The sequence below is a fragment of the Salmo salar genome, chromosome 13 (genome assembly GCF_965601325.2).
Source record: "Salmo salar chromosome 13, fSalSal1, whole genome shotgun sequence".
In the NCBI taxonomy this organism is placed as follows: domain Eukaryota; kingdom Metazoa; phylum Chordata; class Actinopteri; order Salmoniformes; family Salmonidae; genus Salmo; species Salmo salar.
The window spans coordinates 97,539,594-97,556,764 of record NC_138303.1 but is presented as its reverse complement, the minus strand read 5'-3'; the positions used below and the strand labels follow the sequence as shown (position 1 = coordinate 97,556,764).

General features: G+C 45.4%; 1 protein-coding gene across 4 annotated transcripts in view; it reads right to left on the bottom strand.

The window, feature by feature from the left end:
- Positions 1–17,171, bottom strand: part of LOC106568132 (ras-specific guanine nucleotide-releasing factor 2) — a 74,223-nt gene that overhangs the window by 5,195 nt on the left and 51,857 nt on the right. For 2 of the 4 annotated variants that reach the window (XM_082960476.1, XM_082960477.1), the window contains 2 exons: positions 10,793–10,905; positions 4,719–4,779 (listed from right to left, as the gene is read on the bottom strand). In XM_082960476.1, coding sequence (XP_082816602.1) covers positions 4,719–4,779; positions 10,793–10,905 — 174 coding nt within the window. Of the gene's footprint in view, positions 1–4,718; positions 4,780–9,284; positions 10,906–17,171 lie in introns of those variants that run through there. The other 2 variants (XR_014380190.1, XM_082960478.1) reach the window with 2 other exon arrangements.

Sequence of the window (17,171 nt, the reverse complement as noted above, 5' to 3'; positions counted from 1 at the left end):
ATGGATCACTCCAATATATTGGTATCACTCCACGGCGGAGGGATACATCTGAGGTGAGGATTTACAGATTTACTCCCGTGTACACCTGTGTCACGGCTGGGGTCCGCCCCTATATATATAGACCCCATGGCCGTGACACACGTTCTCGACATCATTTTTGAGGCACCTCTAGCACCGTAGAGGATTGGAGTGATCCATATAGCTCACATAACCGTGGTTACATACGTAACCTTCGTTATGTTTCACTATATTGGATCACTCCAATATATTGGTATACCCGTACTAGATTTAGTCGGTGCTAGAGGAACCTGGCCAGCCAACGGTGAAGTCCCAGCGCGGGACCGAGATGCAGGGGCCATCAATGTGGAAGGGGATCCCGGGGCAGTCCCCGGAAGGGGAGGCGACGCCCAGGACCGCTGACCCAACCGCAGAGGGAGGTGCCACATTTACCCGATAGTACCTAGCAAAGGTTCAAGTGGAAGCCCAGCTGGCCGCAGCACAGATATCAGCGAGGGGCACTCCTCTCAGTAGAGCCTGGGACGCAGCCACACCTCGTGTTGAATGTGCCACCATAGATCCCAGCACTGGCCTGCCAGCCAGGTGGTATGCTGTCGTAATCATGTTCACGATCCAGTGAGAGAACCTCTGCTTTGATAGCCCAGTCCCCAGGACTCCCTCACCATAGCATACAAAGAGCTGGTCTGTTGTTCTCACTGACCGTGTCCGCTTCACCTAGGCAGCCAGTGCCCGCACAGGGTACAGCAAGCCGGAGGGAGGCCCAGACTCCCCCACCACTGCCGGGAGCAGAACAACCACTAGTGCAACTGGTATGCTGCGGTTGTAGCCGGTGCCCTTGCACTCCGCATGGTGTTCATTACGCCCTCCTGTAGTCCTAACATGGACCATTGGTGCCGTTCAGCGGCCAGGCCCAACAGACGGGGATACCACCCGCCCCTGCAGAAAGTGGTCAAGGCATGATAAGATCGCCTGAACCCTTCTGGTGGGCAGGCATGCTCTCGTGAGGACTGAGTCCAGTTCCATGCCAATGAAGGCCACCCACTGGGTGGGTGTCAGACAACTCTTATTGTCGTTTACAGTAAAGCCCAGCCTGCCGATGTGGGTCAGGAACATGTCTCTGTCTGACAGGACCTGGGTCCTGGTCGGGGCACAAATCAGCCAATCGTCCAGGTAATTGAGGATCAACAATCCTCGGGACGTGAGAGGTGCCAGGACAGCGTCCATGCACTTTGTGAAAGTGTGAGGTGCCAAGGAGAGGCCGAAGGGAAGAACCATGAATTTGTAAGCTGTCCCTTCGAAAGTGAATCGGAGTTACTACCAATGAGCTGGGTGAACAGGAACATGGAAGTGCGCATCCCTCAGGTCCAGCATCACAAACCACTGGTCCCTGGACACGGCCTGCAACACACGGGCTGGGGACAGCATGTGGATCCTCGGTACCTTCAAGTACCCACTGAGGTTGCGGAGGTCCAGAATCGGTCGAAACCCTCCGTCTCTTTTTGGGACCACAAAATAGTGGAGTAGAACCCACCTAGCCGTTCTGATGTCTCGATCCTGCGGATGGCACCTTTGTCCAGGAGTGAGGAGATCTCCAGCCCCAGGGTTTTCTTCAGGGGGTCGGACACCGTGGTGACATGAAGGCCCCTGAAGGACGGGGGCAGGCACCGGAATTGGAGTCGGTACCCCTCGATCATTGTGGATATCACCAAGGGGGACTCCACACCTTCCTCCTACTTTACCCTTTGAGACCGGGAGAAGCGGAAGGGTGTGTCAGGAGTCCTGCCGGGGCCTGCCTCTCCTCTGGTGCCCTGAGCGCCTGGGTGCCCCAAGCACGTCCCTATAGCGGTGACGGTTGACAGGTTGTTGCTCCACCGCACGCTGTGCCCCTCCCCGCTGTCGTCCTTCAGCACGAGGCGATGGGGCAGGAGAGGGACCCCACCGTCGTTCGGGGTGCAGGTGGGTGGCAACGGTCCGTCTGCCTTGATCCCGGGGCCTGAGGAGGCGGCATAGGTCTCCCGGTCCCTACGAACCTTATCGGTCTGCTCCAGAATGTCATTAACCCCTGGGACAAATGTCAGCCCTGGGGTGAGGGGAGAGTGGCAAATGTGCTCTGGAGAGCAGCTGGCAGACGGGATTGGGCCAGCCAGAGCTGGAGCCGGGAGGTAACCACCCGCACCATGGCCCATCCATTGGCGCGGGCCACATCTCTCTGGAGCATGGAAAGCAGGCAAGACACTTCGCTTCCCAGAGGAGCTCGTCTGTGCCCTCCTGCAGCCGGTGCAACAGAGTCTGCAGGTAGGCCTGCAGCAGCATGACCACATTAGTAAGGTGACCAAGAGAGCAGAGGGACCCATATATGGCTTTCAAGCCGGGACTCTGGGGGTGTCGCGGGTTCCGCCCTATAATCTTGCCGTCCGGGAGGACCATGGCAGCTATCATGGTGTCCATGGTTGGGTACTCCCGGAGACCAAGTGACTCTGCACCCGCAACATAACTCAATGGTCCAGTCTCTGCTGTGAGTTGGAAGCACCCCCTGGCATAGGCCCAGCTCTCCTGAAAGGCCTCGCGGAACTCAGCAGAGACGGGGACAGATAGATAGTCATTACTGTCCACCAGTTTCATGTCCAGTGCAGTGGCTACCCGAGTGAGTAGGCTACTCATAGCCTCTCGAGCCACTGGGGGCGATGAAGCCCCGCTGCCGGCTTCTGATGGCCTGTCAGCCTGGTAGCCCCGCTCACGGTGGTGAACAGTGCCAGCATCGTCCCCCAGGAACAGCTTATCACTGGCCAACAGGGAACAGCTGTCGTCGCCATCAAAGCTATAAACCTCCTGACGCAGGGCATGCGCCCTCTGTTCAAGGTGGTCCCAGCGGTCCGACTCCTGCTCTCGTCCAGGACTGGCAGCAGATGGGCTCTGCCTGCGGTGGCTCCGGTCACGCTTCCTGGGAGGGGTATTGGGCCCAGTAGAGGGACTAACAGCTCACTGGCTCACCACTCCTGAGGGAGGGAGCTCGTCCCCAGCCTGAGCCTGGCCAACCCACTCGCGCATGGCCTCCAATCGGGCAAGGCGCAGGCGTTCTGAGAACACCACACAAAACAGGCATCCAGTAGGGTGCTCCACCGCCATCTCCGCGTGGCTCAAACCCAGGCAGTGCATTCACAAGGTATGCAGATCCCCAGGGGGGATGCCACCATCACACCTGTCACAAAGGGAAGCCATGAGCTCAGCCAAGCCAGCAAGGCCACGGAGCAGGGGTCAGACGCCCTGGGAGAGCTTATGTCGTGACCTGCTTGGAGGAATAGGAACACGGTGAGGGATACATTTTCCAGTACCTCTGCAAAAAACAGGGACGACCCGTATGGGAAAAACAGGCAGACAAAAAAACAGCAACCAGTTAATGGATTTGATTTATTCGTTTTTTTGTTTTACGCCAACTGCAATATTACCTAGCTGGTTTAATATCCAAGCAGTAAAAACAGCCATATGATGGAGTAACTCCATTAAGGAACTCCAAAGTAATGTCTCAACGTAGTGGAAAGCCCACCACGATACTCTTACACTCTGCAGGGGAAAGAACAAGAAAGAAACCCAGCAGGGTAATTAGCAGAGAACCGAGCAGCATGTTAAAGCAATTCACAACACACACATAGAACAAGCTAGTGGGCAAGTTGTGTAAGGTAAATTACAGTTTGTGGCAGCAAGAGCCACCATACTAATGGATGCACACGGAGTTGTAGTGTAACGCTAACGAAACACAAGTACGACAAACCACGGACGGAAGATACAGATCATTCAAGAGGAGGGGCTGGCCATGTGGCTGCGAACAGCCAGTGAGTATACTTCCACGCAAGATATTACACTTACCAGTTACTTACCAAGCGAACTTCAGAAAGTCTGTACCTCAAACCATATGGACGTCCCCCAAGAAAATGAAATAGAACGTGTGTCGTGGCCATGGGGCATATATATAGGGGTGGACCCCAGCCGTGACACAGGTGTACACGGGAGTAAATCTGTAAATCCTCACCTTGGATGTATCCCTCCGCCGCGGAGTGATACCAATATATTGAAGTGATCCAATATAGTGAAACATAACTGCATATTTTAGAGTGGCCTTTTACTGTCCCCAGCACAAGCTGCACCTGTGTAATGATCATGCTGTTTAATCAGCTTCTTGATATGCAACACCTGTCAGGTGAATGGATTATCTTGGTAAAGGAGAAATGTTCACTAACAGGGATGTAAGCAAATTTGTGCACGTAACTTGAGAGAAATAAGCTTTTTGTACGTGTGGAAGATTTCTGCGATCTTTTATTTCACTTTACATGTTGCATTTGTATTTTGTTCCGTGTAAATTAAGCACACCTCAAATACTTCTAAATGCATTTTAAAGTATTTGAAATAATGTATTAGTTGGGTCTTCAGGGGACAGGCTCCACCACAATACACACCAATACAACTGATATGTTCTGATTCCTTACGGAGACAATTCTTTTCACACAGACTATATCAAGACAACGTCACTAGACAACATCTTACCAGGATGAAGTGGAGCAGCGGACTTCTCTGTTCCAAAGTCAGCATTCCAAATTACATCACCATTTATTTACTGACTCAACATAGTTTTACCACTACATCCCTGTAAATTAAATGGCATCTATTCTAGATAGTATTTATGTGTGTGATTGAACCATACTTACCATCTGTAGGATGTCTTCTATCTTAAGTTGAGCATCATCTTGATCATCTTGAGAAAGGGCCCTGAGGGACAAGCAGAGTCTCATTAATAAATATAATAGTGGAGGGGGGTATGGTTTTGCTATCCTTATGGGGACCATTTTGCCGGTTTCCACAAAGAAAAAGGCTATTTTAGGCTTAGGGTTTAGGGTTACAATTAGGGTTAAGAGTTATGGTTAGGAGTTAGGGTTAGGTTTAGGTGTAAGGAAAAATAGGATTTTGAATGGGAATCAATTGTTTGGTCCCCACAAGGATAGTAAAACAAATGCCTGTATTTGTGTGTGTGTTAGCATGTGTGTGTGTGCATGTACTTTAGGACAGTGGTTCCCATCCTTGTTCGGTTACTGTACCACCAACTACATTTTTCTCTGCTTGGAGTACCCTGGAAGTACTCATTAATGTGGAATTGACCAGTCTGCCTATGGTCTCATGCGTCTTCTCAAGTACTCCATGTGGATAGGCCAAGTACCCCCAGGGGTCCTAGTACCCCTGGTTGGGTACAAATTCTTTAGCATGTGCATGTGTGTATGTTGTGTGTGTGTCTGTGTATACACTACCGGTCTAAAGTTTTAGAACACCTACTCATTCAAGGGTTTTTCTTTATTTTTACTATTTTCTACATTGTAGAATAATAGTGAAGACATCAAAACTATGAATTAACACATATGGAATCATATAGTAACCAAAAAAGTGTTAAACAAATCAATATTTTATGTTTGAGATTCTTTAAAGTAGCCACCCTTTGCCTTGATGACAGCTTTGCACGCTCTTGGCATTCTCTCAACTAGCTTCACCTGAAATGTTTTTCCAACAGTCTTGAAGGAGTTCCCACATATGCTGAGCACTTGTTGGCTGCTTTTCCTTCACTCTCGGGGGATTGTGGAGGCCAGGTCATCTGATGCAGCACTCCACCACCTTCTTGGTAAAATAGCCCTTACACAGCCTGGAGGTGTGTTGGGTCATTGTCCTGTTGAAAAACAAATGATAGTCCCACTAAACCCAAACCAGATGGGATGGCGTATCGGTGCAGAATGCTGTGGTAACCATGCTGGTTAAGTGTGCAGTGAATTCTAAATAAATCGAAGACAGTGTCACCAGCAAAGCACCCCCACACCATAACATCTCCTCCTCCATGCTTTACGGTGGGAAATACACATGCGGAGATCATCTATTCACCCACACCGCGTCTCACAAAGACACGGCGGTTGGTACCAAAAATCTCAAATTTCCACCGGTCTAATGTCCATTGCTCATGTTTCTTGGCCCAAGCAAGTCTCTCTTTTTTGTATTGGTGTCCTTTAGTAGTGGTTTCTTTGCAGCAATTAGACCATGAAGGTCTGATTCACACAGTCTCCTCCGAACAGTTGATGTTGAGATGTGTCTGTTACTTGAACTCTGTGAAGTATTTATTTGGGCTGCAATCTGAGGTGCAGTTAACGCTAATGAACTTATCCTCTGCAGCAGAGGTAACTCTGGGTCTTCCTTTCCTGTGGCGGTCCTCATGATAGCCAGTTTCATCATAGCGCTTGATGGTTTTGCGACTTAATGTAATGTCTTCATGTCTTAATGTAATGATGGACTGTTGTTTCTCTTTGCTTATTTCAGCGGTTCTTGCCATTATGTGGACTTGGTCTTTTACCAAACAGGGCTTTCTTCTGTACACCCCCCCACCTTGTCACAACACAACGCATTAAGAAAGAAAGACACTCCACAAATTCATTTTTAACAAGGCACACCTGTTAAATAAAGAAAAACCCTTGATTGAGTAGGTGTTCTAAAACTTTTGACCGGTAGTGTATGTGTGTGCCAGTTGCGGTCAGTGCTGTTTAAGATGAGGGAGGATGATTCTTTTTTTCATGAGCATGGCCTTATTTCCAATACAGCCTATTGGATGACTGTCATTCATATTCCATTCACCCAGCTCAACGCCACGTTGTTAGGTTTCGGCTACTATATGATACTCAAATGTTTCCCTATACCCATCATGAGGTTGCTACAACCTAGCCTATGAATGAAAGTTTACAACATAGGTGCATACAGGTCGAGAGAAAAATTTGAGGTGACCAGACAGTGACACATTCAATACCGCCTTGCACACTCCTGCCTGCATCTAGCTTATCTAGGGTGTAATCATTAGTCCAACAGTTGCAAACGAGAGTTTCTATTGGACAAATTCAGGTATTTTCATCCCTGTTTCGTTTGCTTCCGTTTAAGAAATATTTTTTAACAGAATCGACGTAATGAATACACCCCTGATCACGTGTAAACACAGTTCACTTTCATAGCAGCCACGTTGTATTCCTTCTTGCCTCTATGCGCTCTCCTCCTCTCACCTTTTCCCTTCGTTTGTGGACTTCAATGCACGACACATCAGCTGTATGTGACCAGGCGAAAAAATCTTTCCAAGCCAAACCATGTCATAACCACTATACACAGCCTACATCGTTCGTCCCATATTAGCTAAAGTAACGTCCTAGTCAACATAGCTAATAGAACTAATGCGTTAGTGAACCCACTACAATCATGCAGTAACATTACAGTGTATAGTCAGTAAGCAGTTTAGCAGTTACACCTGCGGGCCCCGATGGCAATAAATGAATAAAACCAAAAGCTTACCTTGACTTGGAAAAGTTCCAGTATTGTGTTGGATAGTCATAGCCAGCTAGCTAACATAGCATCCCTCTGTTTGAGCCGGGTGTTTGAGTAGGCTATTCTAGCCAGCTGCATTTGCTAGCTAAGTAAGTAAACTGAAAGTGAAAAAATCTCTCTCTCTTGCTTCTCCTTCATTTTTGAAGAAATGAATTTGTTGAAAACTGTTAAACTATTGTCTTTCTCTCTCTTTGAGTCAACTACTCACCACATTGTATGCACTGCAGGGCTCACAAGCTGCAGCTTATGCTTTCAGTACTAGATTCATTCTCTGATCCTTTTATTGGGTGAACAACATGTCAGTTCATGCTACAAGAGCTCTGATAGGTCGGAGGACGTCCTCCAGAAGTTGTCATAATGTCACGTCCTGGCCAGTATAAGGTTAATTGTTTTTGTAGTTTGGTCAGGACGTGGCAGAGGGTATTTGTTTTATGTGGTTCGGGGTGGTGTGTTTGTGTAAAGGGTGTTTGATTTAGTATTTCCGGGTTTTTGGGTGATTGTTCTGTGTTGAGCTTTGCTTTGCCAGACTGTTTGTTAGTTGTTAGTTTTTCGTTTTTGTTATTTTGTATGTTCATTTTTGAAGATAATTAAAAATCAAGATGAGCATTCACGTACCTGCTGCGTTTTGGTCCTCATTCACCGACGACAACTGTGACAGAATCACCCACCACTCAAGGACCAAGCAGCAGAAGAAGGAGCAGAGGGAATTCGAGTTGGACTGGCGGGAGAAGTGGACCTGGGAGGAAGTTCTGGACGGGGCCGGACCTTGGCACCAGGCTGAGGATTATCGCCGCCCGCAGTGGGAAATTGAGGCAGCCAAGGCAGAGAGGCGGAGGTACGAGGCCAAGTACGCGCTGAGGGAGAAGCACGAGAGGCACCCCCAAGACATTTTTGGGGGGGGGCACACGGGTAGTTTGGCTAGGCGTAAGAAGAGCCGGAAGCCAGCTACCCGTGGTTATATGGAGGAGCGTATGGGGTGGAGAGCGCTATGTTTCGCTGAGGAGCGCACTATCTCACCCATACGCACGCACAGTCCGGTGCGCGTTATTCCAGCCCCTCGCAGGTGCCGTGCTAGAGCGGGCATCCAGCCTGGTAGGAGGATGCCTGCGCAGCGCATCTGGTCGCCGGTACGCCTCCGAGGACCAGGCTACCCAACTCCCGCTCTACGCACGGCTACCATCAGGCCCCTGCACAGCCCAGTCTGCCCTGTACGAGCACCCCGCTCGTACAGGGCTACTAGTTCCATCCAGCCAAGGCGGGTTGTGCAGGAGGTAAGATCTAGACCGACTGTGCGCCTCCATAGCCCTGGGTTTCCAGCTCCTGTCTCTCGTGCGGACCCGGAAGTGCGTCAACCCAGTCCGACTCGTCCTGTTCCCGCTCCCCGCACTAGCCTGGAGGTGCGTGTTCATAGTCTGGTAAGCCCAGTACCAGCACCACGCACCAGGCTACAAGTGTGTCAACCCAGCCACGCCAGTCAACAGTCACCAGAGCTGCCCGCCAGTCAACAGTCGTCATCAGAGCTGCCCGCCAGTCAACAGTCGTCATCAGAGCTGCCCGCCAGTCAACAGTCGTCATCAGAGCTGCCCGCCAGTCAACAGTCGTCATCAGAGCTGCCCGCCAGTCAACAGTCGTCATCAGAGCTGCCCGCCAGTCAACAGTCGTCATCAGAGCTGCCCGCCAGTCAACAGTCGTCAGAGCTGCCCGCCAGTCAACAGTCGTCAGAGCTGCCCGCCAGTCAACAGTCGTCAGAGCTGCCCGCCAGTCAACAGTCACCAGAGAGGTCAGACTGCGCTGAACTGCCGGAGTGGCCAGACTGCGCTGAACTGCCGGAGTGGCCAGACTGCGCTGAACTGCCGGAGTGGCCAGACTGCGCTGAACTGCCGGAGTGGCCAGACTGCGCTGAACTGCCGGAGTGGCCAGACTGCCCTGAACTGCCGGAGTGGCCAGACTGCCCTGAACTGCCGGAGTGGCCAGACTGCCCTGAACTGCCGGAGTGGCCAGACGGTCCAGACTGTCCCGAGTTGCCAGACTGTCCCGAGTTGCCAGACTGTCCCGAGTTGCCAGACTGCCCAGACTGTCCCGAGTTGCCAGACTGCCCAGACAGTCCCGAGTGGCCAGACTGCCCAGACTGTCCCGAGTTGCCAGACTGCCCAGACTGTCCCGAGTTGCCAGACTGCCCAGACTGTCCCGAGTTGCCAGACTGCCCCGAGCTGCCAGACTGCCCAGACTGTCCGGAGCTGCCAGACTGCCCAGACTGTCCCGAGCTGCCAGACTGCCCAGACTGTCCCGAGCTGCCAGACTGCCCAGACTGTCCCGAGCTGCCAGACTGCCCCGACAGCCTGGAACGGCCTGAGCCGGAGCCACCTCCAGAAATAGGTGGGTTGGGGAGGGGGGGTGTAGCACAGTGCCGTCGTTGACGGCAGCCACCCTCCCTTCCCTCCCTTTAGAAAAGGGGATTTTTTTTGGTGTTGCTTGGGGTTATTTTTTGTTAAGGTGCTTCTGGGGTAGCACCTTTAAGGGGGGGGTACTGTCACGTCCTGGCCAGTATAAGGTTAATTGTTTTTGTAGTTGGTCAGGACGTGGCAGAGGGTATTTGTTTTATGTGGTTCGGGGTGGTGTGTTTGTGTAAAGGGTGTTTGATTTAGTATTTCCGGGTTTTTGGTTGATGGTCTATGTGTTTGTATTCTATGGTTAGTCTAGTGTGTGTGTTTCTATGTTTGGTTAATTGGGGTTGGGACTCTCAGTTGAAGGCAGGTGTTGTCTATCTGCCTTTGATTGAGAGTCCCATATATTAGGGTGTGTTTGTGTGTGTGATTTGTGGGTGATTGTTCTGTGTTGAGCCTATGCTTTGCAGACTGTCAGTTTATCGTTCGTTTTCTTGTTTGTTGTTTTTGTATTCGTGTTGATTTAATTAAATGTTCAAAATGAACAACTGCACACCTGCTGCGTATTGGTCTACCTTTTCTGATGACGATTTCGCATTATCGTCAGAAGACGAAGATACTTGTGACACATAATTACTGTGTAAGTCTATGGAAGGGGGTGAGAACCAATAGCCTCCAAGGTTTTGTATTGAAGTCAATGTACCAAGAGGAGGACGGAAGCTAGCTGTCCTCCGGCTACACCATGATGCTACCCTACAGAGTGATGTTGAGGCTACTGTAGACCTTCATTGCAAAACATTTTGTTTTAACAAATTATTTGGTAATATGTGAACATATTTAGTATAGTTTTATCTAAAAATGTTAACTTTTGAAATGTTTTAACATTTTTATGAAATTCAGTGAGGATGATGGTCCTCCCCTTCCTCCTCTGAGGAGCCTCCATTGGTGTGTGCATGTGTGTGTGTGTGGTGTGTGTGTGTGTCTGTGTATATGTGTGTGTGTACCTTACTATGTTGCCAGTGGCTTTCCTCTCCTGAGGCAGCAGGTCAGGGTCTCGTAGCACCTCCTCCAGTATAGTCATTACACCCATCTTTAGCTCACTGTTCATCTCAAAGTCCTGACACACACACAGACGCACATACACACACACCTTTTAGATAATTTCCTCAGTAATTTCCAGTGCAATACATCTACAGAGGATGCTTTAAACCAGGGGTGTCAAACTCGTTTTGACCCGGGGCCGCATTCGGTCTTCAACAAGGTCCGGAGGGCTGAACTGAAAATGTGTTATATTTCCTCTGCGTCAAAGATTGCAAAGAATTGTCCCTATCTATTGTTTTTGGAATGTTTGATGCGCCCTGAATTTCTAGCTTTCATTTAGGTGATTATTAGCGAGCATGACACAGTCAAGAAACTGTATGAATGTAGGTCCATTATCATTGACCATGATGTCCTTCTGGACAGACTGAAGAGGTGGGTTGGCCTCTTCGGTCCAGTTCTAAATTGGTTTAGGACCTATTTAACCAGTCAATAGTTTTTTGTCACCCTTGGTGAACAGAACACAGAGAAAATATTTATCACAAGTGGCGTTCCACAAAGTTTGATTTTCAGTTTATATATGTTACCCCTTGGCAGTGTTATCAGAAAGCACAGCATTGATTTTCACTGCTATGCAGACAATAGACAACTTTACACTTCTGTGTCACCAGAGGATGTTAGCTCCACGGATAAATGATTAGACTGTATTAGTGATTTAAATACTTGGATGTCTCACAACTTCCTCCAGCTGAATCAAGACATGACCGAGGTACTTATTGTTGGAGCCAAAGCACAGAGAGAGAATCTAGCCGCACATTTTAATTCACGGGCAATAAAAATAAAACACCAGGTAAAAAACCTAGGTGTTATTTTAGATACTGAACTCAATTTTGAATCACACATTAGGAATGTGACCAAAATAGCTTTTTACCACCTGAGGAACAATGCCAAGGTGCGACCATTTCTCTCAGACTGATACAGAGAGACTCATCCATGCTTTTATTACAAACAGATTTGACTAAAGTAATGCTCTCCTGTCTGGTCAACCCAAGTAAGCCATTGGTAAACTGTGGAACATAGAGAATGCTGCAGCACGGGTACTGAAAAAGATGACACAGATTACACCTGTTTTAAGGTCTCTGCACTTGCTGCCTGTGAGTTTTAGAATTCATTTTAAGATTCTTCTATTGGTTTTTAAATCAATCTACGATTGTGCACCCCAATACATGTCAGACATGCTTTTAAGTTATGTACCCAGTAGGTTCCTCAGGTCCTCTGACACTGGCCTTTTAACTATTCCAAAGCCAAGGACCAAGAGGCATGGAGAGGCAGCCTTTAGTTACTATGCCCCACGGCTCTGGAATAGCCTGCCAGAGGACCTGAGAGGGGTGGAAACTGTGAACATTTTTTTAAAGATATCTAAAAAAACACACCTTTTCAGCATTGCTTTTCCTTAGGGTGCTTTTAGTCGTTCAGTTTTTATTGTTAATCTTTTAGATTTTTTATCCTCTTATGTTTGATGTATAGTAAAAATCTGTCTACTCCACTCATGCAATGTCTACTACAGTCCAGTCATGTCTACCATAGCCATGTCTACCACAATCCAGTCATGTCTACCATAGCCATGTCTACTACAGTCCAGTCATGTCTACTACAGTCATGTCTACTACAGTCATGTCATATCTACTACAGTCATGTCATATCTACTACAGTCATGTCATATCTACTACAGTCATGTCTACTACAGTCATGTCATATCTACTACAGTCATGTCATATCTACTACAGTCATGTCTACTACAGTCCAGTCATGTCTACTACAGTCATGTCTACTACAGTCATGTCATATCTACTACAGTCATGTCATATCTACTACAGTCATGTCTACTACAGTCATGTCATATCTACTACAGTCATGTCTACTACAGTCCAGTCATGTCTTCTACAGTCATGTCATGTCTACTACAGTCCAGTCATGTCTACTACAGTCATGTCATATCTACTACAGTAATGTCTACTACAGTCATATCTACTACAGTCATGTCATATCTACTACAGTCATGTCATATCTACTACAGTCATGTCATATCTACTACAGTAATGTCTACTACAGTCATATCTACTACAGTCATGTCATATCTACTACAGTCATGTCATATCTACTACAGTCATGTCATGTCTACTACAGTCATGTCATATCTACTAGTCATGTCTACTACAGTCATGTCTACTACAGTCATGTCATGTCTACTACAGTCATGTCATATCTACTACAGTCATGTCATATCTACTACAGTCATGTCTACTACAGTTATGTCATGTCTACTACAGTCATGTCATATCTACTACAGTCATGCCATATCTACTACAGGCATGTCTACTACAGTCATGTCATATCTACTACAGTCATGTCATATCTACTACAGTCATGTCATATCTACTACAGTAATTTTATGTCTACTACAGTCATCTCATGTCTACTACAGTCATATCTACTACAGTCATGTCTACTACAGTCATGTCATGTCTACTACAGTCATGTCATATCTACTACAGTCATGTCATATCTACTACAGTAATTTTATATCTGATACAGTCATGTCTACTACATTCATGTCATGTCTACTACAGTCATATCTACTACAGTCATGTCTACTACAGTCATGTCATATCTACTACAGTCATGTCTACTACAGTCATGTCTACTACAGTCATGTCATATCTACTACAGTCATGTCTACTACAGTCATATCTACTACAGTCATGTCTACTACAGTCATGTCTACTACAGTCATATCTACTACAGTCATGTCATATCTACTAAAGTCATGTCTACTACAGTCATATCTACTAAAGTCATATCTACTACAGTCAGGTCTACTACAGTCATGTCTACTACAGTCATGTCTACTACAGTCATATCTACTACAGTCATGTCATATCTACTAAAGTCATGTCTACTACAGTCATGTCATGTCTACTACAGACATGTCATGTCTACTACAGTCATATCTACTACAGTCATGTCTACTACAGTCATATCTACTACAGTCATGTCATGTCTAGTACAGTCATGTCTACTACAGTCATGTCTACTACAGTCATGTCATATCTACTACAGTCATGTCTACTACAGTCATATCTACTACAGTCATGTCTACTACAGTCATGTCTACTACAGTCATATCTACTACAGTCATGTCATATCTACTAAAGTCATGTCTACTACAGTCATATCTACTAAAGTCATATCTACTACAGTCAGGTCTACTACAGTCATGTCTACTACAGTCATGTCTACTACAGTCATATCTACTACAGTCATGTCATATCTACTACAGTCATGTCTACTACAGTCATGTCATGTCTACTACAGACATGTCATGTCTACTACAGTCATATCTACTACAGTCATGTCTACTACAGTCATATCTACTACAGTCATGTCATGTCTAGTACAGTCATGTCTACTACAGTCATGCCATGTCTACTACAGTCATGTCATATCTACTACAGTCATGTCATATCAACTACAGTCATGCCATGTCTACTACAGTCATGTCATATCTACTACAGTCATATCATATCTACTACAGTCATGTCATATCTACTACAGTCATGTCTATGACAGTCATGTCATATCTACTACAGTCATGCCATATCTACTACAGTCATATCTACTACAGTCATGCCATATCTACAACAGTCATGTCATATCTACTACATTCATATCTAATCTACTACAGTCATGTCTACTACAGTCATGTCATATCTACTACAGTCATATCATATCTACTACAGTCATATCATATCTACTACAGTAATGTCTACTACAGTCATGTCATGTCTACTACAGTCAGGTCTACTACAGTCATGTCTACTACAGTCATATCATATCTACTACAGTCATGTCATGTCTACTACAGTCATGTCATATCTACTACAGTCATGCCATATCTACTACAGTCATGTCATATCTACTACAGTCATATCATATCTACTATAGTCATGCCATATCTACTACAGTCATATCATATCTACTACAGTCATGTCATATCTACTACTGTCATCTCTACTACAGTCATGTCTACTACAGTCATGTCTTCTACAGTCATCTCATGTCTACTACAGTCATGTCTACTACAGTCCTGTCATGTCTACTACAGTCATGTCATATCTACTACAGTCATGTCATATCTACTACAGTCATGTCATATCTACTACAGTCATGTCATATCTACTACAGTCATATCTACTACAGTCATATCATATATACTACAGTCATGTCATATCTACTACAGTCATGCCATATCTACTACAGTCATGTCTACTACAGTCCTGTCATGTCTACTAAAGTCATGTCATATCTACTACAGTCATGTCTATTACAGTCATGTCATGTCTACTACAGTCATGTCATATCTACTACAGTTATGTCATGTCTACTACAGTCATGTCTACTACAGTCATGTCATATCTACTACAGTCATGTCTACTACAGTCATGTCTACAACAGTCATGTCATATCTACTACAGTCATGTCATATCTACTACAGTCATGTCTACTACAGTCATGTCTACTACAGTCATGTCATATCTACTACAGTCATATCTACTACAGTCATGTCATATCTACTACAGTCATGTCTACTACAGTCATGTCTACTACAGTCATATCTACTACAGTCATGTCATGTATACTACAGTCATATCATATCTACTACAGTCATGTCATATCTACTACAGTCATGTCATATCTACTACAGTCATGTCTACTACAGTCATATCTACTACAGTCATGTCATGTATACTACAGTCATATCATATCTACTACAGTCATATCATATCTACTACAGTCATGTCATATCTACTACAGTCATGCCATATCTACTACTGTCATATCTACTACAGTCATATCTACTACAGTCATGTCTACTACAGTCATGTCTACTACAGACATGTCTACTACAGTCATATCTACTACAGTCATATCTACTACAGTCATGTCATGTCTACTACAGTCATGTCTACTACAGTCATATCATATCTACTACAGTCATGTCATATCTACTACAGTCATATCATATCTACTACAGTCATGTCATATCTACTACAGTCATGTCATATCTACTACAGTCATATCATATCTACTACAGTCATGTCATATCTACTACAGTCATATCATATCTACTACAGTCATATCATATCTACTACAGTCATGCCATATCTACTACAGTCATATCATATCTACTACAGTCATGTCATGTCTACTACAGTCATATCATATCTACTACAGTCATGCCATATCTACTACAGTCATGCCATATCTACTACAGTCATGTCATATCTACTACAGTCATGCTATATCTACTACAGTCATGTCTACTACAGTCATATCATATCTATTTCAGTCATGCCATATCTACTACAGTCATGTCATATCTACTACAGTCATGTCATATCTACTACAGTCATATCATATCTACTACAGTCATGTCATATCTACTACAGTCATGTCATGTCTACTACAGTCATGTCATATCTACTACAGTCATGTCATATCTACTACAGTCATGTCATATCTATTACTATCATGTCATGTCTACTACAGTCATGTCTACTATAGTCATGTCATATCTACTATAGTCATGTCTACTACAGTCATGTCATGTCTACTACAGTCATGTCATATCTACTACAGTCATGTCTACTACAGTCATGTCATATCTACTACAGTCATGTCATATCTACTACAGTCATATCTACTACAGTCATATCATATATACTACAGTCATGTCATGTCTACTACAGTCATGTCTACTACAGTCATGTCATATCTACTACAGTCATATATCTACTACAGTCATGTCATATCTACTACAGTCATGCCATATCTACTACAGTCATGTCATATCTACTACAGTCATATCATATCTACTACAGTCATATCATATCTACTACAGTCATGTCATATCTACTACAGTCATGTCATATCTACTACAGTCATGTCATGTCTACTACAGTCATGTCTACTACAGTCATATCATATCTACTACAGTCATGTCATGTCTACTACAGTCATGTCTACTACAGTCATGTAATATCTACTACAGTCATATCATATCTACTACAGTCATGTCATATCTACTACAGTCATGTCATATCTACTACAGTCATGTCTACTACAGTCAAATCATATCTACTACAGTCATGTCATATCTACTACAGTCATGTCATATCTATTGCAGTCATGTCATATCTACTACAGTCATGTCATGTCTACTACTGTCATATCTACTACAGTCATGTCATGTCTACTACAGTCATGTCATGTCTACTACAGTCA